Source organism: Frieseomelitta varia, unplaced genomic scaffold (genome assembly GCF_011392965.1).
Source record: "Frieseomelitta varia isolate USP_RPSP 00005682 unplaced genomic scaffold, Fvar_1.2 scaffold_504, whole genome shotgun sequence".
In the NCBI taxonomy this organism is placed as follows: Eukaryota; Metazoa; Arthropoda; class Insecta; order Hymenoptera; family Apidae; genus Frieseomelitta; species Frieseomelitta varia.
Window position 1 is genome coordinate 74,152 of NW_025110262.1, and position 26,988 is coordinate 101,139.

Sequence of the window (26,988 nt, forward strand, 5' to 3'; positions counted from 1 at the left end):
TTTCGGTTCTGCCAACAATAAGACGAGTTGGAGGGAAAACGAGCCTGCCCCGATATCGAGCTGCTTGAAAACAAACTCTCCTCCTGTTCACCTGGAACGGTGGCGTCAGCAACCCCGATGGCAACGCGCACCCACGCGCATGCGACTGTCTCAATCGGGGGTTGAGAATCAGGCGACGAGGGAGCAGCAGAAAGGGAGGAGAGAGAGAGAGAGAGAGAGAGATCGAACGCCGACAGCGTTTCTTTCTCACAGTTTCCTCCCGTTGTTCGCGCGTGCATCGCAACTATTATACGTACATACTTGCTCATTTTTCATACTCGCTGTGCAACTCTCAGTGGACACGAAGGCAAAGAAACGGGACTCGAAAGCTCCGCAATAATTTTATGATCAACGTCTATGGTAATTTTGGTGTCGTGGAATGTGAGGACAGCGGCATAATCATCAAGGGCGTCGTGAGAACTGAGAACTCGGTTCGATCGCTGAGAAATAGCTGCCATTTACTGCTGAAGGGACAAGTAAGTAAGGGGAAAAGTTTAATAAAATTCGTTCAGAATGATTGTATACGTGTGGACTGTGGTAGCTACGGGATCTGCTCAGTATGCGACAAGTATGCGACAATATGGGGGAGAAAAGACGCGTAGCGTCAGGCAAAGAAGCCGAAAGACGTGTTTCTCGTCATCTAGTCCGAGAAACAACCCTGGAATAATTTTGTACGAGGTTTTTATAAATCGGATTTTGTCGATTGGAAACGACGTATGGGAAATATGAGCGAGTTGTTAATTGCATATCTCATTGAAGAAGAGAGCGAGATATGTCGTAGCAACGTAGATAATTTAGATAATTTTGATAATTTGGAACGTAATTTATACTTCGCTACGCTGTGACACGAATCACACGCAATCCATTTACCTCCGTAACTTTCCATAACTTTTAGTTTTCGAGGAGATTGAAAGATTTGAAAAAGTAGTACAAATTTTGCAACTTTACTTTACAATTTCTTGCTATTTTAATCGTAAACTTTTTAAAGGGAGTTTAACAAACGAAAATTCAACTTGCAGAGGTTTTGTGCGACAGTTATATACAGGTTGATTCACAAATATGCGCTCATACTTGATGAATCTATCTTCAATGAAAAATTGAAATGACGTGTAAAAAATGTCACACGAAAACCATGTAACTTACATACCATTTTGAAGAAAATATTGAATATGTTTGCTTTATTCCTCAACACGATGCTACTGCATGCTTCAACATTCAATTCCACGTTACTTACAAACTATTTCTCGAATAGTTTCAAATCTATTCTGAATCTTTTCCTGTAGATCGTGCACATTATTCCAATTGATTTAGAATAGATTTTAAATTGTATCAAAAATAAACGTTTCGTTTAATTTACATTAGACAATGTTTAGACGCATTACGAGGTGCAATAGCAGGTAATAAGGCACGATTGAACATTTTCTTCAATCATCTGCAACTCGAAAATTAAATTATTAAATTAATAATTAATAATGCTGTGTCAATGATACAGTACAGTAATAATTAAATTGTTCATCAATTATAAGCACAATATTTTAAATATTATATATTTTTAATTCCATATTATACTCGAAATGTTTATAGTGCTACAGATTCAGGTTTACTATATTCGTTCACTATATTTTCTATAGCATATAACAAGAAAACACCAAACGACGAACGAATTTATTATACAATTTATTATAGCTTTCAACTTGTGGAAAGAAAATAAATTTTTGGGACTCGAATCTCCAGAATGGACGTTATTATATGTAATATTTCTTTCTTTTTTATTTTTAATTTGCAATGAATGGCCTATAAATGGCCCTGAAGATCAAAATGCATGCATTATCATAGATTATAAATTTTTATAGATTGACGAATGCAGAGTGAATGAGTCTCCTATAGTCTTACAGAATGATTAGACGCGTTGATACATTGTATAGATAGATTGCAAATCCGTGGAAGTAACAGCGAGATAAAACTTTACTCACGGTAGAAACAAATTTTGATTTGTAGAGATCTTCTTTTGAATTCGAATTGTAGAAATAAAACATAATTGATACGAGTTGTAGAGTTGTAGAGATTTTTACAGAAAAGCGAAAGGGAATGAAAAAGTTTATAGCAGTTTTCCTCCGAGGTTTCCGAGTTACAAAGATACGATTGTATTTTAATTGAGTGTTTTTGATAGTCTTCGCAAGAAAAAAATCTGCTCTGTCGCTCTGTCCAATAGTTGGATTTTCTTCCAGATGATATCTAATTTTTACGATAAATTTGAAAAATCTATGTGCCTTTCGTTTTTGTCATTTTTAGTTTGAATATCTTTTAAACAAATTCAAATACTTATGATACTTGTAATATAAAAATACACGTCATTATATTTGAGAGGATATGTAAAATCATTTTTTGTAAAGGAAATTTAAATAACGTTTACAATTAATACATGAAAAATATTCAAAGTTTGCATTTTTTTCAAAATAATGATAATGGACTATCAGACGTTAAATATTGAAACGGTTATTATTATAATTTCAATCAGTAAAGAAAAATCAACGTACATTACGTATAATAAACATAGTTCATTTCAAAACTTGAAGATTTTACTTTTAAAATGCATCGTTCACTTTGTATTATATTAAAGTATTTTTACATCGCGCAAAGCACATAAAGTTACTTTTCTTCTTGAAAATACTATAAATTGTCGCATGGTATGTAAAAATATTGAGAAATTCTTTTCGTGCCTTTATCTACAATGGATTTGAAAATTGAAGCCCCCCCTCTGTACAACGATCCTCGAAAACTTGATGTATAATTCTTTTTCGCCAATTTATCAAACTTTGAATATATTAGATTTAGAAAATTCAAAAAATCCTGATGTTCAGGCTATCACACCTGATTCACCCATATTCACTCATATTTAAAATTTAATAAATTGACGAAAGAAAACGTTACAGCGAGTTTTAGAAAGTTATTGTAAAGAGGGATCTTCAATCTTCAAATTCATAGTAGATTCAGTTTACGAAAAGAATTTTTCAATGTTTCTATACAATGATACCATGGCAATTTATAACATGTTCGAGAAGAGAAATATTCGAGAAATGTATTTTGAAAGTAATTTGAGAGAAATTTTAAAATAAGTCCAAGTTTATTACCGTACGATTTTTTTTTTTTTTACAAAATTATGACAGTTTAAATATTTAATGTTCTAACATTAATAGGTGTTGTTGTACATGTGAACAAAGCAGCAACGGCCAGGAGACGAATTTGAAGCACACACTTTGTGAAAAATAACAGTTGTTATTATATTATAGTCTGACGTTCTTTTTTTTTTATTAAATGCCACTTTTATCTAAATTTAAATACACAGTATTTCTGACTTCTTCTTTCGAAATTCCATCTTTGAAATTTTATTTGGCCATTCGTTTGAAAAGAAGGCAATAACGACGAGACAATGACAAAGTGAAAAGTAAAAAGTTCCGAGTACGTTACGATGTTAATCCAAGAACGAAAAGAAGAAGAAAGGACACTTGACATTCTACGATGAACAACGATGAATATAAAAACGTAGTAAAGTAGTATATCTTCCAGACATATCTATTCATCGTTGTCTATATTCGAGCTACGACTAGTGTTTCGCTGTTCACGAGCTGTCCGCTCTAGCGTGAACACGATACTTTTGCAATAGTTGTAAACAGATCGCAAACAACTCCAGTTCCAGCGAGTGTGTATGTGGAATTCCAGTATAATAGAGAATACAGAAGACAGTCATAAAGATAAGGACACATAATTGGCCGAAAGTCTCGCACAACACGTAAAATGAGATCACGTAGGACAGCGTAGCAGAATTAGTGCAGAGTGAAAGAGAATACTATTCTCATTATACTTGTACGTATACATCCACGCCGTTCTGTCATTTCAGGCTTCTTGTCATTTTCACGTTTCCGTACATACACTTATTGACAAAAGTTACGAAACAACGTAATCGTTTGGTAATTTCGGTATATTCTCCATCTTCCAAGATACATAGGTTGAAACTAAAAATGGCATAATAAGGTGACATTCCATACATCAATAAACAATGAGTTTTTTTTTTCGAACATGCTTGTACAGGGACTACAATTAAATTGAACTGTAGAAACAAGACAAGAGCAGCGTGTTCAAAAGTTAAGAAACATACATTGCTTAAGTTATATAACCATTTTTAATGAAAAATTACGACGATGTGTAGATGTCTGTAATTTTCATAACAGTCTAACAGGATGTTGGATAACTCTTCTGGATCTGAGGACTGCATGGCATCTGTGTGGCATTGATTCAATTAATCAAACACAAAACAGCCGGTATTTCTGACCATATTTTCGTGACATTTTCCCACTAATTCTGCTTTATTGGTGGAAAAAATGACTTCCTAATTGACGTCGAACGTGATCCCACAAATGTTCGAATGGGTTCAAGTCCAGAGATTGCATTATTAACATTTTGTTCTGCAAGAAACGTCTTAACTAAGTTAGAAGAATGTTTGGGGTGACGTTATCGTGTTGGAGTGACCACCCTGATGACATTTTTTCATTGGCAAATGGCAGCATATGATTTTGTAAGATGTCGCGATACACAAATCTATTCATTTATGTTGTTTCTTTTATTTGTATTAATGGACCAGGGCCGTTATGTGAGAAACAACCCAACGCCATTACGTTACTGCCACCAAATTTCATTGTTGGTTTTAAGTATTTAACTTAGGTTAAATGGTGGTCCAGTAGGGCATCGCACATTATTTTTAGAATCGTTTCCTTGTGTTTGTTTACATTGTGGACTCAACTTATTGCGAGAAGTTTGTATGTTTCTTGACTTTTGTCTTATTTCTTCAATTCAAGTATATATATATATATATATTCGAAAAATAACTCATTGTCTATTGATGTATGGAATGTTATCTTATTATGCTATTTTTAGTTTCAACCTATGTATCTTGGAAAATAGAGAATATACCGAAATTACCAAACGATTACGTTGTTTCTGAACTTTTGTAACTTTCAGCAAATGTATGTGTGATATTTAAAAGAAATCGTTAGGAATATCGTAATAAGTTTACAAGAGAAAAGAATTTATTGGCTGTGGCGTTGGGCCAAAGTGGCAAGTGTGTCGTCTGTTATGCGATGGCGCCACGAAGTCTCTCTGGCGTCGTATAGTATGCAATTTGAAACGATTGTCTTCATCGCATTCGAGAGTAGAATTTCTGTCGAAAAGTTATTACGTTTGTGGTGCTTGAGGTCTTAAAGTCTTCGGAGTGATTCGATTAAAAAGAAATTATGGTACATTATTAATGAATTTGGGAAGATACAAAACAACTCTTCTGCAACGCAAAAAAATACAGTTACGATTTGTCGCAAATGCTATTGTTGGATTCCGTGTAATGGAGTCAACACGCTTACAATTTAGAAGAGTTTATTCCCTTACAGTCGTGGTCGTGTATGAAATAGAATGATATAGAATGATTTAGAATGATTTAGAATGTCTTAGAATATGTAGATGTAGAATGATTTAGAATGTTTGATGCTTTTAATGATACAGAATGTCTCTATAATGATTTAGAATGTTTTATGCTCTTAATGATACAGAATGTCTCTATAATGATTTAGAATGTTTTATATTCTCGAATATCTCTAAAGCATATCCTTATATATATTTGCTTATCATTGTCAAGTGAAAGGGGAAGGAGCATAGATGACCAACTATTGGATCTTGCCCTTGACTAACTATTCACAGTCACTTTTATGTTGCTAGTCACTTGGACTGTTGCTAGCTCATTGTTAGTATTTGCATAAATTCAATATTGTCCGGGTTGGTCATCCAACACTATAACTTTTCTTAGTAATAATTTTCTAATCTTTTATACTTTACGATGTCGTATAAATATTTTTTCATTTTTTTGAATTCAAGTACAAATATTTAATTTTCCCTTCGTAATAATTTACAATTTTCAATTTAGTACTGATTTTACATAATCTTCTTTCTGAAAAGGACATTACCTAAAATTCTTAAGAAACATTAGTAATAATGTAAAATATACATGATATTTCAATCTTGCTCATACAGAGTGCTCTAGTAATTATAGTTCAATCAGCAAATTATATATTAATAACTTTAGATGTTTCTGTAGTCTGTATAGAATATTGAATGATAATTTTATAATCAACAATAAAATAATTGGTTATACTTATTAGAGATTCAAAGTAGTACAACGTATTAGATAAATACATCAAAAAATATATATTTCACGATGAACGCATTTTTAATTTCCTCCATGTTTCTCATTGAGTACTAATCTTTCAGGCCTTTGGTAAACACCCAAAGGTTTAAAAATATAAAATAAAATGTTTTCCTTTTGACTATATGGGCGATATTTTTGAATCTTGAAAAGAATTTCATGAAACGAAATTGAATAATTTCAATGGCGCATGATTTTACATCAAATCAAAATTCCATTTTTTAATAATCATCTTCTTAAATGGAATTCGTAAACTTTTATATACGTACAGAGTGGGATCTCGATTATAAATTAACTTCCAACTTGATCGGTATATTAGAATCTCGATTAACCGAATTATCGCGATTATCTGCCATTTTGATTAAACGAGATTTTGGTTATGGATAGTTTCGTTGATTGGAGTCTTAATTATCTGATCGTTAATAAAAGTCACATTGTACTAATGAATGCCACACTTTATTGTCTATAAAAAAGATATTAAGATATCTAAATTAAAAGTTGCTTGATTTAATTTAATATAATCATTACCCGCGTTTTCTTCAATTGTATGTATACCACGAAAATCAGTATTCGTCGAAGTATAGATATATATGTAGTTGTTGGATGATCAACCCGGACAATATTGAATCTATGCAAATACTGACAATGAACTAGCAACAGTTCACATAAAAGTGAATAGTTAGTCATAAGGGCAAGATCCAATAGTTAGTCATCTATGCTCCTTCTCCTTCCACTTGACGATGATAACCAAATATATATAAGGACATGCTTTAGAGACATTCCACAGCATTAGACATTCATCATATTCTAAGACATTCTAAATCATTGTAAATCATTCTATGTCATTCTATTTCATACACGACCACGACTGTAAGGGAATAAACTCTTCTAAATTGTAAGCGTGTTGACCCCGTTACACGGAATCCAACATAGTATGTCAATTAGAATAGAAATATTACCAAAGAATGATTTCTCAGAGGGCTATATTACTTTCACTTTCGTTCGAGTTGTTAAAATGATTTATTTTCATGATATATGTGATCTTAAATATTACCAAAAAATTATTTTTCAGAGGACTATGTTACTCTCACTTTTGTTCAGGTCCCTAAAATGACTTGTTTTCGTATTAATACATTAAATTCAATTAAATTCAATTAAGTTTTTCTTTTGCCTTTAACATATACGTGTGTGTTAATTTATATATTTTTATATATTAATTATAATATAATATAAATTAATTATATATATAAATTATATGTTAATTTATATATATATATATATAATATAGACTCTTATTCGTTTAATAACATTCTAAGCAATGGTCTAGAATAATTTACTGTTATAGTATCGATGATAATTCCAAAAAAGAAGAATTGCTGTTTGTTAAAGCCCAAAGTCACGACGTGCATGTGGCCTTAAGCGAAGCTCATACTAGGAAGGTTAGAAGGGACTCGATGATGGATCGATGGATGCGTGACTCTGCCTACGATGTGGAGCACGCAACCCAGACGTGGTTGCAGAGGGTTTGCAAGAGAGGGCGAGATGGAAGTAAAGGGGAGAGGAGAGCGTGAATCTCTTTGCTCGGGGATGTCGCTATTCCAATGTCGCGAGTTCTCATCCGTGCAATTCCCGTGCACATTTCTCTCTCGTTCGTGAGCTTGATTTGATATATAATTTATTCAAACATAAACGGGCGAAAACATCCCCTATCCAAATGTTAACAAAACATTTATTAATAATAAATTCCTTTTCTTGCACTAAATTATTTTATATGTATTTTATGTTACATATGCGTTCTACGATTTTTTATAATTGCCAAAATCTGGAGACGCGAAATTTCGCTGAAAGAAAGAAATATCCTGAGACTATCACCGACGCGACGTCGTTTTTTTTTTTTTGGAATTTACATAAAGAAACAGAAATCAATATCTTTTTATATTCGTCTGGGAGTTACTGCATTTGATTCCGCGGTGAAGTCAGCGTTTCATCCATAAGTGACGAAAATGTCATAGACATGGTTTTTCCACAAACTGAAATCGAGTGAATGAAAATGTTGAGAATCTGTCTTGTTGCGTTGAAACATTCGAGGCATTTGAAATACTTACTACTTGGAAATTGGGAAATTCAGTAAGAATTGAAAGAAAGAAAAATATAGCATTCCTAAAGAGCTCACAATTTTTTCTTGATTTCTATTTGGGTATGTGTAATTTAATACGAATAAGGTGGAAACTTTTACGTTCCTATTAGGATATAAGAGGCTCTACGCAAGTAATTTTGTTCCCCTCGTTTTCATCTCTTCGAACGACGATGGAAAAATGTCATTTGTATCACTATATATACATACATGGCACGCGTGGCCATTCATATTCATCACTTTCTCGTGAAACTGGTTATATATCCATTTGAAGGAAAATATACATTACAGTTCCATTTAAGAAAAACTTATCGGCTTGTCTTAATTAACAACTTATTAATTTATGAACAATTGGATTAAGATTTGTAATATCCGCCATAAGATATCCTACCATAGTAAGTTTTGTTCAGAAAATTTTTTTCTATAACAAATAGTTTAGGAGATTACTACGTGGGACGTTTCAAATAACATACGATATAATATAATATAATATTCTATATCGCAGAAAAAATGATAATATAAAGAAAATTCATCATTGTTGTAAACAAGAAAAAGAATATGCAATGCAATGCAATAGAGGTTCACTTTAGCTAAAATGGGTACAAACCATTTTAATCTCTAGAGTAAGCTTCTTTGCGCGAGATTGGAGTAAAAGCAGATCAAGAAATTCTCCGCGCAAAGTTATTCGCCAAGTGTTCCCTCGGAGTACATACTTTGGAAATTGAGGTAAACAGAACGTCGAGGGAAACGGAAGCCGTAGGAAACAAGTAGGCGTCGAGTAACAAAGGTGAAGTACAAGATTAGCAGAGAGACGCATAATCGCAAGAGGAAGCATTGAAACGTATATTGAAATGATTAACGTGTCCCTCTATTCAGCGCTGATTCTATACATTCTCCATTTTTTTGTTTCTGTAACGTACATACTTTTTTAATAGTCTGAAAGCTATAACACCAAATGGCGGACGAATTTATTACATCACCTAATATCGGGGAAAATTTATTTTAAGCATAAATAGTTGAGCATCGATCGAGTGCTTTGGCGTTTGAAATTCAAAAATATGGGACCACTTTGAACCCAAAGGTACAGCGATTGAAAAAATGAATGTCAATCGTAAAAGGATACTTAACGAAGCTTTGAAAAACGTTCTTCTCGAAAGTACCATCGAACCAAAAAAAAGTATAGCAATTTTTAACTAATCGAGAGATTCGTATGCAAGATCGTACAAAGAGAAGAAGGAAAAAGGAAAAAGGAAGAGAAAGATGGAGCGAGAGAATAGAAGGTATGACCACTTTTTTTGACCTATGAATCCAAAGATAGAGCGATTGAGAAAATGATTGTCAATCGTAAAAGGATAACTTAACGAAGCTCTCAAAAACCTTCTTCTCGAAAGTACCATCGGACCAAAAATATAGCAATTTTTAACTAATCGAGAGATTCGAGTGCAAAATCGTGCAAAGAGAAGAAGGAAAAAGGAGAAAGGAAGAGAAAGACGGAGCGAGAGAATAGAAGGTATGACCACTTTTTTTGACCTATGAATCCAAAGGTAGAGCGATTGAGAAAATGATTGTCAATCGTAAAAGGATAACTTAACGAAGCTCTCAAAAACCTTCTTCTCGAAAGTACCATCGGACCAAAAATATAGCAATTTTTAACTAATCGAGAGATTCGAGTGCAAAATCGTGCAAAGAGAAGAAGGAAAAAGGAAAAAGGAAGAGAAAGATGGAACGAGAGAATAGAAGGTATGACCACATTTTTTTAACCTATGAATCCAAAGGTAGAGCGATTGAGGAAATGAATGTCAATCGTAAAAGGATACTTAACGAAGCTCTCAAAAACCTTCTTCTCGAAAGTACCATCGGACCAAAAATATAGCAATTTTTAACTAATCGAGAGATTCGAGTGCAAAATCGTGCAAAGAGAGGGAGAGGAAGGAAAAAGGAAAAAGGAAGAGAAGGAAAGAAAGAGTAGGGATGGAGAAGAAGGAAGGAGAAAGAGAAACACAGAGAGAGAGAGAGAGAGAGAGGTATAACGAGGGCGAGAGAGGAGGTAGGAGAGCGAAAGGAGAGCAAACGAGGGTGTTGGTTGCGAGTCGATAAACCACGGGAAACGCGAGCACCCTTGCGCACGGCTTCAACATGGCGGCCGGTGAGTCCCATTCCCCTTGTCCTTAGATCTCTCGGCCAGCCCCAGAGGGAAGAAACAAGCGTCGTTGCGAGATTCGATCGCGCATTCGTTCTTTCCTTTCTCTTGGGTGGGCGCTTCCTCGACTCGATCAAGCGAGAGAAAAGGAAAATAGGAAATGATCCCGCGGGATCGACGAGCGTCGTGATTCGTGGTGGCCACGCGGCGGCGGCGACGCGCGCGCTCGTGTGCGTGTGCGTGTGCGCGTGTATTACGTGTGCATTACGTGTGTTTTATCATGCAAAGGCAGAGAGAGAGAGAGAGAATCCTTTCCAATCAACCTGATTAACCAATCAAAGTTCCACTTTGCACCGTGTGCTTTCAGACGAGGGCTCGATATGCGGCTGAAGGAAGCTATCGTCTCGGTACCGCCGCATCCTGGGGGATTGAACAACAAGTAAGTAAGCCGATATACGAATTCCTCGAGTCGAGACCCAGGTCGCTCGATGCCTGCCTGTCGTTCATCTTTGTTCAGTCTCGTCTCGTCTCGTCTCATTGTCGTCATCTCCGAGTCATTTTCGTTCACCTTCGAGCGTTTCTTTTTCTTTTTCTTCTTCTTCTTCTTCTTCTTCTTCTTCTTCTTCTTTTTCTTTACGAGAACGATAAAAGGAGTAACGGTGATGTTCTTTGTTTCAATTGGACATTTATTTCGATGACACGAACGACGTGGTTTCTCTGCGACCTTTTTACCCGTTGATTACTAGATTAATGTTTACGTTTCGTTGGTTTATCAATCTTTTCTCCGAAATGAACTTTTTCAGTTGGGTGAATTTCCCGTCTGGCGGTTTTTTTTCCCCCAATTTTGGCTGTTTCGCTGGTTTGTAGGTTTTTTAATACAACGTTTCTTGTTTTTTTTTTTTCTTTTTTTCTTTTTTTCAAGTAACAAGAACTGTATAACTGTATAACTGTATGACCGATCTCCACGAGGTCTTATTAAAGAGACGAAATAGCGAAACAGCGAAAATTGAGAAAAGCCGGTAAACTAGAGAGTTACCTTTATTTATTTTTTCAGTATTTTCATTCTATTGTATGGAGTTTGTTGCAAGTGGGAAGTGTTTCAAGAATTTCGCCTTTAAATACCTTTCGCCTGGTGGAGCGCTTAAATTAAAATTTAGCATTCGTAGACGAACGTCGCTGCTAACAACTGGCGTGTGATTAATTATTTTGTATTTTTGTTCTCGTCGTGTCCGAGAGGGACGTGGAACGTCGAACGCTGTGGGAGGGAAGAGAAACGTTAGACGAGTTACATTACGATAAAGTCGTTGTACGATAAATCATTTCAGTATTGCAGTATTTGTTTAACATGCACATCGATCGATCACGTTTTCGTTTCGAAAGCATATGTAGCTTCTTCTCTCCCTGTCATCCGAGTGATAATTAGAGTAGCTCTATACATATACATATACATATATCTATATACGTATAATAACTTGCTTCGTAGAGTTAGCGATTAATCCACAGCTTTAATTAATCGCGGTAGCCTTCACCCGCTCTAGCAACCGAGTAGCTATAAATAATACTTAAACTAGTGTGTAAATTGTAGAATATTTATTCCGTACCTTATTATTAGCAATGCCAAGGCATTTAACTGAAAAGGAAAAACCATAAGGTTAGTGTTGACTCTAAACGGTCCCCTTTTCATACACAGTTTATCAGTATATATACGTTTATATTACTCGTTCTTTCGTACTACTCATTCGTATTATTTCTCTTCCTATGTTTTCTTTTCTTTCCCCGTTTTCATTCACGCATTCCAAGTTGATCGTGCTTCTTATGACGCTGGCCAGAAAGCGGAACGAAGTTTGAAGCAACCATCTCGTTTAGATTCTGATTTATTGTTGTTCTCATTTGTAAATATTTGACCGTTTGCCAAACTTGTCAAACAATGCAAAAAAAAAAAAAAAACGTACACAGAACATGGAACACACACGTATTTATTCAACTGACACTCAACAAGTGATTATGTCGCATGGATTTTTTTTTTTTGCAACTATTGCTCCTCGAGACACGAGTTTTTTTTTTTTTTTTTTTTAAGGAACAATCGTCATTGCGCGTGTCTTGTTAACGAGCATCATTTTCAGCGTTTCTTTTTAACCACTTAACGACACGCCTCGAATCAACTCGTCGTCAATTTTGTGCGAAATGTTCTTGTACGAGTTGAATTTATACTCACGCGCCGTTATAGTCAGTGCAGTTTCTATTACCAACTGTGGTCCGATTTGAGTTCAACTGATGATTATTTAAATTAAATTATTGTCAAATATATATACGATAGAACGTCGACCCAAACCTGTTTGGATAAGCGATTTTTTGTTGACAAATTTGTCAACAAGTCAAAATCCAAATATCAAACGATTTCCAGATAAACGTGAAAGAAATCGTGCAAATTTTAAGACGGTGGTGAATTTAATTGTGAAGAAATTTTATCTAGTATCCATAAGGATGTTTCAATTTGCAAGGTTTTTAAAAGAGAAAGTATCTTTGTTTAATTTCATCTCTTTTAGAATGGCGTAGAAACATCTTTGGAAGGAACGGACGTAAATATTCTGAAAGCAAAAGTTTTGAAACGAGTGTCAGGAATAATGACGATAATTTTTCATAATAAAATGTGAAAATTCCAAGTCCGAATGGAAAAATTGTTTTTCTCTATCATGTTTTGCTGTATGTAGATCGATAATTTAAAAAAAAAGAAAAACAGGTTGTAATGTAAATTGGTCTTTAAGTGGTTAATATTCTCCCATGTTACGTTACACTAGCGATCGTACACACCCTTAGCGAACGATTACATGGAGTTGTTTGGTAATTTTTTTCTTTCCTTAGTATGGTGTGTTATTTTCATTAGATAGAGTTTGCTTCGCATAGATCTACAATCTACACTATTTCTCTTGGTATTCGAGAACATTGCCGTCGTTCAGCTGCGTGCACGAAATCCAGAGCTGGGTAAAATACTGTTTAAAAAAGTAAACAGCAAATAATCTCACTTATTATATTACACGTATGTACGTGTAACACTTTGAAGATAAAATATTTAATTTGACGCAGTGAAGCTTTGAAACAATATTTGAGAATGATTTATTCGTTTGAAAGGTATTGAATTATTTGGATATTTTGTTTCGAAATATTTCATTTATTTTCATTTATTTATCTTCGTTTCAGATGATATCAGGTGAAAATGATGACATGCATCGATACATTTGTGAAACATAGTTGTACAAATAATTTCCTAATCTCCCGTTATTATACTGTTATCATCGAAAATTATCGCACAACTGGTTGGATAGTTTTTCTATATGCAAAAATAAAGCAAAAGAGAACACGATACAGCATATGCCTGTTAAATCATGTAATAAGTATAAAATATTAAATCATTCCACAAGTGTTACAGTTTTTCAGAGTTTTGAAACAAAACTAAAGAGCAAAAAAAAAAAAAAAAAAAGAATATACTTTTTTACCACTGTTATTTACAACTTGCTTTTACCTTAATTTTTCTCAGATATTCTCGACGATAGAAATTCTAAAGTTTACGTGAAAGAACGAATCGAAGAAACCGCATTATTTATATAGGGATTAAAATATTTTATTTTACGTTTCAGATCATTAAGTGAAAAATATTTCTCGCCTGAAATACTATTTCATTTAAGCCAAACGAAATCCAAGATGTTAAAATATTGATATTTACTTAGGAAAATGCATTACCCAGCTCTGACTAAAATTGTACGAGTATTTATTATATATATTGGACGCGCGACACGAGAACACACAGACCGCAATGACATTTTTCAGTGTTTTAACAACGAATGTTTGAACCATCACATTTGTCTGTGTCTTGACAATTTTGACGATCCTGGCGATGAATTTGCACATTAATGCACCAACGAGTTTTCTCGGTCGTTTCGATCGTCGGATTCAGTGGCAGCGAGCTTGAACGATTGTTCTGGATTGTTTCAAATCGACAGTTTAACGATGTCGCCTGTTGTTTCATTTATTAGAGATATTTTGTTTCTTTTTTGCACTGGTACTGGTAGACACATGTTTGTACATACTTGTTGTATTAGCCTCTTTCACGAAAATCAAGTTTTCTTCTCAAAACAAAAGAAAGGAAAGGTGGCGAGAGACGTAAATTTTGAAACTTGAAACCTCTGTTGGTTAATTTTATTAACCTCTTGTTTTATAGCATCGAGTCGCACTTGTGGTACAAGTTGTGGTTTCGGTTTGGAAGGAAAAAACAAACTTCACTAGAATTTTAAATTTAATTTCCTTGAATTAATAGTACTTTAATAAGTACAAATTATGAGTAAAATAAAATAATGTTACAATTGCAATAAATGCTCATCGTGAGGCAAAGAGTTGAAAAATTAAATTCTACACTGAAGAATAAAGCATTTGAGAATAAAAAGGACTGTACTTTGTTAGATGTACATACATGACACAAAATTATGCACTAAGAGTTATAAATATAATAAAAGTTTGTTTCTTACAGTTAGAGGTGTTTGTACAATTTTAAGAAATTTTAAGAAATTTGAGCGCAAAAATATGTAAAATTCAAGAAATGCAAGAAATCTAAACGGTGAAACAAGTCTCTATCTAAATTCCATTTTTATTTATATTTACGTTCATAAAAATTTGAATTTGTACAGCTTGTAATAAAACTTGTAATTTATAACGATTAAAAATTCATTACGTATATCGTTGAAAAAAAAATTCTAAATCTATCATTTGCACAGCCAAAGTGATTAACTCCGTCTTTTGAATTTTCCCGAAAAATTTTAACGTTTGATTTTATATTTAAAGTAATTTTTTTTTTTTTTAAATGCAAGTATCTTTAGTTGCGGAATAATAAATGATTGATTTCGAAAGCCAATGTGAATATTAGTCAAAGATGGTCAGTTTATCTCTATCAGCTTTGACGATATATATATATTCTGTAATAAACAATGTTTTAGAACGAGGAATTTTACGAACGAATGTATATTATTCCATTCGTTTCTCTATGTTTCATTTCGCAGAGTTAATCGATGATTTGAGTCGTTGAATATCAATTCGAAATTAGATGACAGCCAAATAGCCAAAATTAAATCAAAGTATGGTCAAAGAGAAGGAAGAAGATCCGAGTGGATCCAAGATCCGAGAGGATCGTTACGTTGGAGTTTAGTAAAGTAAACTAAAGACTGAATTAGTCGCTCGTAAATTTAATGATCGCAAAAATTCAAGACGGGCAACGGATACGAACGGGTGCTCTGTGTTGGTGAGAGCAGAGTGTGTCGGTGCGACTCGTATTCATCACGTTGCAGATGTTTTACGTATGTATGTAGGTGTGCAGCGCCTATATTCGCATCGTGAATATATCGTGATGTATGGTGCGGGCCGCGGCTAACGGTACGTATCGATCCATTTGGACTCATTTCTCTGTCTCGCTCACAGTCAGTTACGTAGAAGCGAGCAGAGCCAGCCGATCATCGAGGAGATCGAGAATCGCAACGAAATCTCGTCGACGACCGCCGATCCAATCGCCACCGGCCAAATCGGCACCGATTTCGTCGCGGAGGTTGCGCAGGAATTTCGTGTCGCCGAAGACACGTCCACGTGGTCCTCGCTCGCCATCACTCGCGACAACGTGCAAACCAACAGCTCGAACAACGAGACCGGCAACTTGAACAACAACCTGACGCTTCCGAGGATATGCAGGAACAGCTCTGTGGAAAGTCTGGCCGATTACGAAGGTAATTATTAGAGTTGACATTAATTATTCCACGTGTAAATGTGAATATTTTTACGTGGTAAACGAATCTAGTCGAGATCTCAGTTCGTGTAATTTTTAATACGAATTGGACTGGTATTTCAGCTGTCAGTCTGTTTACGTATGTTCTAGTGTTATATAGCGTTTCAAAGTCGAAACTTGAAATGTTAAACGACACTTTATGCAAGAAAGAATCTACAAGATACAAGTGCAATTTACAAGTTTTATCATCTACGATAAATTGTTGAATATTAAAAGTAAAAAAATGTCCCAAGAGTTTTGAGCGACAGTATAGTTTCGTCTTGTCTTTTTTCGACAATCGCTGGAAACAAAGAAATTAATCTATCTCGACCAAAGTGACAGTATAAACACAATGATGAAATATGTTCGGCGCAACATTTGAAGATCACGTCCAGAATCATATTAGAAATCATTCGCGTATAACGTTTGAGAATTCTTCAAACTAAAAGACGCATCGTCAATCGTTTTTCAGTATTTTCTTCGTGTTTTTTTCGTCAGTTTCGTCAAGTTAAGTTTATGCAAGTGTAAGGCACATTTCGTATTAGACAAACGCGTGCGCGTTGGACACACGCGCATCGGACGCATGCGCGTTAGACACACGCGCATCGGACGCATGCGCGTTAGACACATGCGCGTCGGACGCCTGCGCAGAGTGTTGAATGCGCCTGGTGCGTTCGAATCAAACGGAGCAATGTCCGTTCACCTTCTACTCGGACAAATTACACCAATGATATGCATATATATATTTAAGCACAAATTGTAGAATACGAAATGAGCATTTGTTCGTTTGGTGTAAAGTTTAGTCTAAACTTGGTCTAAACTGCACGACGCAAGTGCAGCATTTGAAAATCGCGTATAGAAAAGCATTAACGCGTTTCGTTTGGCGAAAAATTTTTCGATACACGCGTCGAAACTTATTATACACGCTGACACTTGCTTTTAGAGTCACACGATGCGATATAAATTAGCAGATGTCTCAATTATATAACGCAAACATTAATTGCCATGTACACACGTGTATTTCAGTATACGTTTCAAAATCGTATATACTTGCGACCTCTAGTAATGATCCTTTTTTGAAATTAGAAAGATTTCGCAAATGATTTAATAAAGTTTGAGTATTTTTACGAATTAAAAGACGAAAAGCACGTAGATAATCCATCACGTAAAATTTTACCATCATATTATGTCGTATCTATAAATACAGAGTGCATTTAATCAAAATATTCCTTTTAAATAGCATAAATTTGAAAAAAAAAGAATTTTATACGGAAACCGCAGTGGTTGCTAAAATTGAAAATGTACGTTTCTTTTGGTTTCTGGAAATGGAGCAGCTAAAGGGTTCAATCAATTTGATTTATTGCTACGATTTTTATCGCGCTGTCTGCGTGATTTATGACTGATGATTAGGTTTATGTTAAAGTTGTTGAGTTCACCGTCGGATTTAATATAACAAACCATTACGCTAGAACGATATGCAACTTTCATTGAAGAGGCATTGAAAAAATTAAAAAATTACGCACTTATCAATGACATTGATCTATGTCACGTCACGTTATACAAATAAATCTCTTTTCAATTTTTTTGTAGTATTTGATATATTTTAAAACGTATTTTAATTATAGCTTCAAACTTTTAAACTTTACTCTACACTGGAGTTTATATAACTGAAGCTTATAAATACATTAACGTAGACTAATGATAAAACTTGCATACAATGCTCGAGGAAAGAAACTTCAATTATGGTAGGAGAAGTCACGGTATCGAGTTAAAAAGTGTTTTCTGTTTAACCAAGGTGAAACAAATATATTGAGTTTTATATATAATTGAGAAACAAAATATAAAATGATATTTATAATAATTACTGAACGTCGCAAACTTTGGTATTTCAGATTGGCCCCAAAGTTTTGTAAGAATGATTGTTATCTTGACATTAATATTTATGACTTGATCAGGATGTTACATATCGGAATAACTTAATCAATTATGATATAATTTGTGACATCAAAGGGAAATTAATTCTACGGGAAAATAAACAAAAGTACTTGATCAAACTTTTGTTTAAATGAAATTTTCAAAAAAATCAAAACATTATTTATTAAAAAATTGCTTTGATTCAAAGCAATTGAGGAAAAGATTGAATAATTTTTACGTTAAGTAACCTATTGGCTGAGGATATTTTTAATACATAAAAGTATATTTCTCACTGTCTAAATAAGTAAAAGATACGTTACGTTAAATATTCAACAATTCTTACGTTAGATTAACATTTTTTATATTTATAACAAGTAAGATTTATTATTTTAAACAAATATTCAAGGATTTAAGAATATCATATTTTTTCTGCAACTTTGTAATGCAAAATGTTCCTTAATCGATATTAAAAATTTATATTTTAGAATTATATATGTATCAACTTTTATATCGATCATATTGTATGTGAATCGTTCAAATTCATCAACTATGTATATACATATTGTCAGTATCTTTTTTTAATTTCTTCCATCTTGTCATTGCAATAAAAAAAAAATCTAGGGTTTTTATGTTACTTGTTTAATATTTATTTTTCGAGAATCGTTCGCGAAATCGTTATATACACAACCGTAAATGGAATGTTTTTACATATAAAGTCAAATTTAAAAGGAAAAATAAAATTTAAGGCTTTGTTTCTGAATTTGAAATTATTATCGAGTACACTTGACACAAAGTTTCATTCTACGTGTGGAAACAAATAGAAAAATATTTTTTAATATTTAGAAAGAAAACAGAGTTTAAATATTTCTGACAAAAATCGAGTTTGAACAAGTTGAACATAATGTTTGAAATTTAATTTTCTTCCGAACGAAACTTTAGGCAAAAAGAAATTTTATTCTTTTTCTTTCGACTCGTCTTTTCATCAGCTCTTTCTGGTTACGTCGCGCAATTTCGTAATCATCCTGTACAACCTAAATTCAAATTCACTCGACATTTTCAATTAATTACCCTTTCAATGTGTGTAATTCGTTGAAAGAGAGACCAAAAAAAAAAAAAAGGAGGATCGAAGAAAAGTAGAGGTTGCAACAGTTGCGTTCAATTTCGCGAGATCAGCTACGTAGAAACGTTTAAAACCACTGAGTAATTTAACGAGACGATTCAGTGAAATGGCCGCGGCGTGCGGCTCTTCTGGCCAGTTGCGATGAGTCAGTCGGTAGCGCGCTATTATACTTGACTTGGGATTATTCAGTATGTATTCGGTATTCTGGCAATGTGCAACGAGCGTGAAATTCCGCAGGGCGTAACTCCTCTCACGAAGACTCGTCCCACGAATTGACGCCGTCCGAGTGGTCCGACTGGTCCGAGGAAGGGAATCTGCCGTCGGGTTGTCGCGGCATCGTCAACCCTAACTATCCCGGTTTTCAACACCTGGCACCTTCTCTTCTCTCGGATACTGATCTGACGGAGGACGAGCACGAGCACGAGCACGAGCACGAGCACGAGAGCTGTCCCGATTACATCCGATTGAACGACATCGACGCGAGACCGATCGACTCGGCTGAGAACGACAACGAGTGCAACAACAACGTCGAGGACAGCATCAATCACTTGTGCGGCCAGAAGAACGAGAGGAAGATCTTTTACGAGAAGCCAAAGTTCAACATACAGGTGAATAATTTGCTTTCGATCGGAATGCGCGTTGACCGAGGAAGTTGATGGAACAGAGAGAACAAAGTTTCGAGAATCATTTTAGCCATTTCTCATTGCCAGTATGAACGGATGAAGCTGTGACAATATTTCTGTAGAGCCTACGACAACTTGAGAAATGTGATTAATACAAATTATGAAAATTTGGACCACGCCACTATGATTCTCGGCACTTTGTACATCAGCAGTCGCTGTTAAAAATATATTAACGTAACGTGCAAGTAAACTGCAATTTACATTTTGACGAACGTAATTCGAGAAATCAGTTCCAAATGGAAATTTGTCATTTTTCATATATATATATATATATATTTTTTTATACGTGACGTGAATTTTCTAGATTTTTGGAACCCTGAGATTCCGAAAAGTGCATATAAAATCCATAGTCTATTTACGATACTATCTGCTAACGTTTTTATGTAGCTGTTCTACATTTGTTTGCAGTCCAAGATGTGAGACCGAACTTTTGAAATTGCAAAAGTTTCTTATTTGCCAGTTGACGATAACTAGTCCGATAATTCAAAACTTTCCTTCTCTGTCGCTAATAATTTTGGATCGTTAAATCTTCCTCGAGTCGTTGATGTTTTTTAAACATTTGCGAGGCTATAAATAGATTGGGAAATAACGACATCGAGATGTTTTTTTATAATACATGTCAAATTTTTTAATGGATCTGCAATCTCGCTGTTGAAAGTTCCATGTATATTGACTGTCCTACTTTGACCGCCTGCATGCATGCACGTATTGCACACCTACTACTAGAACCGGCTCTGATTAATGTGAAAAAGAGTACGGTAAGGGAAGACTACAATGTGTCAAGCGACACACGTATACTCTTTTCACATTGTGCCATGCAATATCTAAAAAGTAAAATCTTTGGTCCAAATTTGTCACTTCAGGATTTTATTTTCGATCGCTGGAACCGAAAATTATTATAATTTACGCGTACCTGTTTCAAATTCAAATATATGTAGCAAATTTTCAAACTTGAGTTTCTAGAAAACCCAAGTCTCGGTAACGAAAAAAATTTTATTCTCTGCTTCTATTCTTATTTTCTCACAAGGAATCCATTCTCCCATTCCGTAATTATGTAATTCTTACACGTCGAAAAGGAAAAAGAGAATCAAATGCTTAGATTGTTCGAAAGTTGTTGAGATAAAAAAAAATTACAGGCAAACGTAATTGAAATGAAATGTCGACAATGGGAAAAAATTGATCGTTGCAGTTAGAGAATAGTTGGAAAAGTTTAAACATATTATTGATTTGAAATAAAAGTTACTTGACCATAAAAGTATAGTTGAAAGAAAAAGTATGTAAAAGCATATTTTTGGGGGCAAATAACAAATTAATAAGGATAAAATAAGAATTTTTGAGGTAACGAATGAAACGAAGCTACGAAATAATAACTAGATGAGTATAGAGGTATGACTAGCTTGAAATTGAAAACAAGATTCGGAGCTAATAATGATTAAGCAGATTCATGCGTTCCAAATTTAGCTCTAGCTTTCATTTACGTGCCGCTTTTGTCTCGCAGACTGGACAAAAATATGTACGTTCCAACGATGGAATGCTCCATCATCCTCTAATTTCCGTCACTTTTAATTTCGAGTTTAATCACAACCTGCAATTAAGAGACAATATTGACATTCTTCCTTTAAATGTATCATGCGACGTTTATTCATACTTGTTATTCATTCGAATGAATGTAAGAAATTTGCCTTTATTCTTCAAAATAAATGTTACTATATCATAATGTTGACAGCAACATAACATTCTCTCGCTACTAATGTAATTTTAGAGTGATCGAACTATACAACAATCGTTATTTAATTAAAAATATTTAATCAAAGATGAGTGAGAAATAGATAGATATTCAAGGATTTATATTTTAACGTGCCTACAAAAAATTTGTGCCAACTTTCGAAATCTACTTGTATTTGTTAAAATACACTTATATTTTTCTCAGTAAGAATAATTTCGCACAGATCGCCACTTGTGCCACATTTTTTAAACGGTTTATAAAAATTACTAATTCATGCCAATTTCGTCCATTGTATTTTTACTGAAATAGCGACTTTTGAATAATTTAAGTAAATTGATGAATAAATTATGTGTAATTTTGTGTAACGCTCTATTTCATACAAAGATTTATTCAAGAATTTTCTCATTGCAATTAATATTCATGAAATACGTAAACGATAAGAATTATCAGTGCATTTTGAGACACAAGTACAAGTAATTTGTACAACATATTTATTTACAAAAGATTCTTCTCTTCGTCATTTGATTTTATTTTAAATTTTTAAAATAATTGTGGTAAGTAAATTGAGAATAGGATGAGAAAACAAATCTCAAGTCGTATCTTTGTATTTTGCTGTTGTGACGGAGCACCTGCTTGCGTAAAGTCAGCTTCCACTTCCGTTTGTGAATAATTTTGATGGACAAGTGCAAAGTTAGAATTATTCTTTAAAATGAAAGGCTCACGTGTAATTGTGATTAATTCGAGCATCGTTTTTCTTTTCTGAAAAAAGCGACTAGTGCCACTTTCTAATGCACACGGCTCGTAAACAATGCTACGCTGTCACGGTACGGTTACGTAATCTAGCTGCATGTGACTACGTGAAGTTGGCCGACGTTGACGAAAGGGTTAAACGGGAATCGACGCTGCTTTCAGACTGTCACATCTCTGTACGAGTCGGTGGTGCCGCCATCGGAGAAATGCATAAACTACGTGAAAAGCGTTGAAGACTCGAGGACAGAGGAAAAGATCCTCACGCTGAAATCGGATATCGTGAACAGCGTGGTCGAGGCGGAGACGCATCTGACAGTGTTGGAGCCAGAAGAGGCGGTTGCCGACACGGTCGCCGAGAACACTGCCACGGAATTGTCGGAAGCGGTGTTGCAAAAGAAACAGGAACGAGAGATCCCCGTCGAGGTCGAGATCGTTGAACTGACCACCAGTGTCAAAGAGACCCTCCAGTTTCCGGAGATCGAGGAAATACCAGACTCGGGGAAAACTAGCGAGATCGGCGAGGTGAGTTTCCATTTTTTCTGTTTTCTTTTCTTTTTTTTTTTTTATTCATTTTCGATCGTGCAGCGTTGGACGGTTTTTTAATTTGTAATCGATCATTAAATGTAATCGTTGATCGATCGATCGATCGATCGATCGTTGTCCACGTAATAATCACAAATAACTTCTGCAACTTATAATTGCTGATTTTATATTATTTTTATATTATTTTTATTTATTTTTATATTATTATTATTTAGTTTTATATTATTTTATATTATAATTTTATATAATTTATAATCATCAATCATTAATGTTACTAGGATTAGGAGGATTTTATTAGTAACTTGTATTTTTGTATTACGTCAATAGTTGTACAACGTAGGATTATGAATACATTCGAAAAATGCTTATTTAATATTCTCTTAACTGTCTAATAAAATTTTTGACGTGATTGAAAGATACATGATTCTTTTAAATGCTAAAATAACTCTTTATACTTGATTAAAAATGTATAATAAAACGTATTTTAACGAGTACCTTTTTAATAATTGCGTCGTAAACACTTGTAAATTTCGCTCGAAAGAACACTTTTATTTTTAACATTTATAATAATAATAATAATATAATGATACGTGGAATCCTATTTACACTATACACTGATCGACTTGGCTCTATAAAAAAATATTAAACAACTTGTGCCGAAAAGCCATTAGTTCAGGAAATATTTTAACTGAAATATTGCATTACGATACTTGTTCAAAGTCGAATTTCTTTCCTCAATTTAACTGAACGCGGGCATGTACGTACATATGTAAAACACAGATACATATTAACGTATTTAACAGAGTTCACACTATATGTATTTTCTGGTTTTAAAACAGCATCAATCTGTCGATGTAATCGTCGTATGTAATATCGTTACGTTACGATACCATTGATAAAAATTACATTATATGATAGAGTATAATGAAAAAAAAAAAAAAAAAGTATTCACATACACAGCAAAGATGAAAATTGTTCATTTTACAAATTTTGTTTCAATGTCGTATTATTATTAGCTCGAAAAGTCTCAATACTACGTGATGGCGTACATGCATACGTTATTGTATATTGTGTCAGTATATTATTATCATCGTCTTAATACATAAACATCTACGTGCTTGTAAAGTTATGTGTAATATTATTACAGTGGGATTTGCAATTAATGGGATCTCGATTGTCCGTGTTTCTACCTAAAACGAAAAAAAGGAAGCGATTAAGCAACAATGGTTGTCTGTCCTCAGACGGAGGACATCACGGTGGTGGAGCACATCGACCTGATACGCGAGGCAAAGGAGTTGCCTCACCAAGCCCGTTCCAAAATAGGCAACCGTCAGACGGTGACGTCGAGCGGCTTCGCCGACGACGACGACTCGGGGAGCAACACCGACACAGACAGTTATCCGGAGGAGCAGCCCACCTACACCAAGCTCGAGGAGATTGATCTGCTCTCGAGCATCGGCCGTGACATCGGGGTCGATCTCGAGAAGTACGTGCAACCGGTACCGGACGTGGTCGCCATGGAGGCTCTCGATCACATTCACGCGTCCTCGCGGTCCTCCGCCTCCATCAACATGAACATGAACATGAACATGAACATGAACATGAACATAAACAATATGATGAAGGACGCCATCGAGGACACGAACAAGCTGTTGGACCGCGACCTTCCGGAAGCGTCGAGCGCCGATACCAAAAAGAAGGAGAAGATGGCCAGGAATCAGGCGAAACGTAGACAGCAGCAACAGCAGCAACAGCAGCAACAGTTGCATCACTTAAGAACGGCGAATCCACAAAGACGTCCGGACAAGAGAAGGGCTGACGCGGACAATGGGCCAGGTACATACTTTTTATACTTTATAAATTGTATTAGGCAAACGGTAAGCTAGGCTGCAGGTTTGTTCGCGTACGAATGAAAGGGGAATTTTTCGCGAGGGAAGCGAAAGAATTATCATCGTCATTCGTTTAAATGATAATAATTGAAACAAATAGAAATCTTGATTAAAAAAAAAAATAATAATAATAATAATAATCGCATCTTCTCGGCAATTGTAAAAACGAAAAAACTCATATTTATGAGTTTGGTAACTGGTGGTGTTTAAATATTCGCGGTCATCGGACGACCACGTGACCGAGCACTCTCGACTGCGTTCGATTGCAGAGGCAAATTCAAACTGTTGCAACAACATTTTATTTTCTCTCCTTAAGTTTTATCAGAGATATTTATAATCTGTTCGAAACCGCTTTCTTCATCAATTTTTTCGGCAACGCCTACAGCGTTAAAATTTCTCCTTTGTGTCATTAGATAAAGAAAGGTATGGAGAAAAGATAATTTAAGCCATGCGAATATCCTTTTGTTGTTAAAATTATCGGTTTAATCATTGTAACGTTGTAATTACTTTGATATTATTGCTAAATTTTTTTTTCACAGATTAGAAGATTTTGATAAGAATAAATATGTTTATATGACAGAAATCGCTTTAATGGATTTTAATGAAGCTCTAAGTGAAACATTACTACCACAGTAATAAATATTTTCCTCGCGTATTGCAACAAGCATTGTTAAGCTTATTTAATAATAGAAATTTTAACAGTGGCAGGAATTACGTATTTAATATTACAACTATCGAGGTAACTTTATAGATGTAAAGCAGTAGTTTTTAGATATTCAAATCATTTTTCGTAAAATGCATAAATAAAAGTGTACTCCACCATATTTTTTTAAGTTTTTTTTACTCTTTTTTACTTTAATGTCGCTGACGAAAGTTTTATACTTTAATCGTCGTGTTGATAGTTTTAGTGTCAAGATGCTCGCGTCAACTAAAACTTTGAAGATATATAGTCCCTGTATGTATTTTTGCTCTCGTTAAAGCTCTATTGCTAAAATTAAAGCAACATATTCATTTCTGCCACCTGTACGCTTTACGCCATGTGTGATTGCGGTTAATATGCAGTTGCTTAGGAGAAGTGAAATTTTACGGCGAAAGAGCACGGAGAACAATGCAACGTGCTACGTGCGAACTCGCCTCGATTTTCTTACACGCAGCCACAAAGAAAGACCTTAAAAGGAAAAAAAAAAGAAAGTAATGTAATCACGGTCAAATTTACTGCTAATCTTTCACGTATCGCGCAGGAAGTTCTGCACGATTAGCGTAATCGGTACAAGACTAAAAACACTTCCAAATATGCATATCTATCATACGCGACGCGTCCCTTTCACCGCTGCTCGTTTATGCTTCTTCTTCCCAAGTATTCTTCCCAAGTGTACACTTGTCGTGCTTCTTCGAGTTTCAAAGGTGTATACAAGTAAAACGTGTAATATATGTGAAGAAGAAGATAATCATGATTTAACAAGGACGTAGAAAGTTGCGAAATAAAAATTCGCTATTTTTTCAATTCAGCTTGCGCAAAGCATTTGGACGATACTTGTCTAATAAATCTAAAGAAAACGAAAGCTCCAATTGCACGCGTATTATAACTGTAGATAATAAAAGTAAAAATAGAATAGTTTTATAACGTGTGATGAAGAGAGCAGTTGGCGTGTGACAATTTGTTGATTAATTTCAGTTATCACATAATACTGAATATTCAGTTTGAAAATTGTAATATCTTTTGTGATATTATTCTTTCCATGGAAGGCGGCTTCGACGTCTATAACATCGAAACAGCGATGCCGAAAATCGATCTGGATGCAATCGAATCTCACCTGAGAGCAGCACGCGAAGAAGAACGACGGGTGAGTGAATATTCTTTTCCACAATATTCGAAATAATTGGGAGACGAACAAATCCAGAGGATGAAAGATTGTCCGCATTTGAAACTGTTGTAACTTGATAAGAAACAACGTGGTACAATAATCCAATTGACAATCTCTAATTTTAAAATGGGAAGCCTC

General features: G+C 34.6%; 1 protein-coding gene across 4 annotated transcripts in view; it reads left to right on the forward strand.

Moving 5' to 3' along the window:
* The first annotated feature begins 229 nt into the window (after positions 1–229).
* Positions 230–26,988, forward strand: part of LOC122533206 — a 45,313-nt gene continuing 18,554 nt past the window's right edge. The window contains exons 1-7 of one of the 4 annotated variants that reach the window (XM_043662683.1): positions 230–515; positions 10,928–10,999; positions 16,024–16,322; positions 19,632–20,002; positions 22,716–23,075; positions 24,338–24,932; positions 26,732–26,829. In XM_043662683.1, the coding sequence (XP_043518618.1) occupies positions 10,941–10,999; positions 16,024–16,322; positions 19,632–20,002; positions 22,716–23,075; positions 24,338–24,932; positions 26,732–26,829 (1,782 nt within the window). In that variant the 5' untranslated portion in view covers positions 230–515; positions 10,928–10,940. Of the gene's footprint in view, positions 516–10,498; positions 10,567–10,840; positions 11,000–16,023; positions 16,323–19,631; positions 20,003–22,715; positions 23,076–24,337; positions 24,933–26,731; positions 26,830–26,988 lie in introns of those variants that run through there. The other 3 variants (XM_043662684.1, XM_043662686.1, XM_043662685.1) reach the window with 3 other exon arrangements.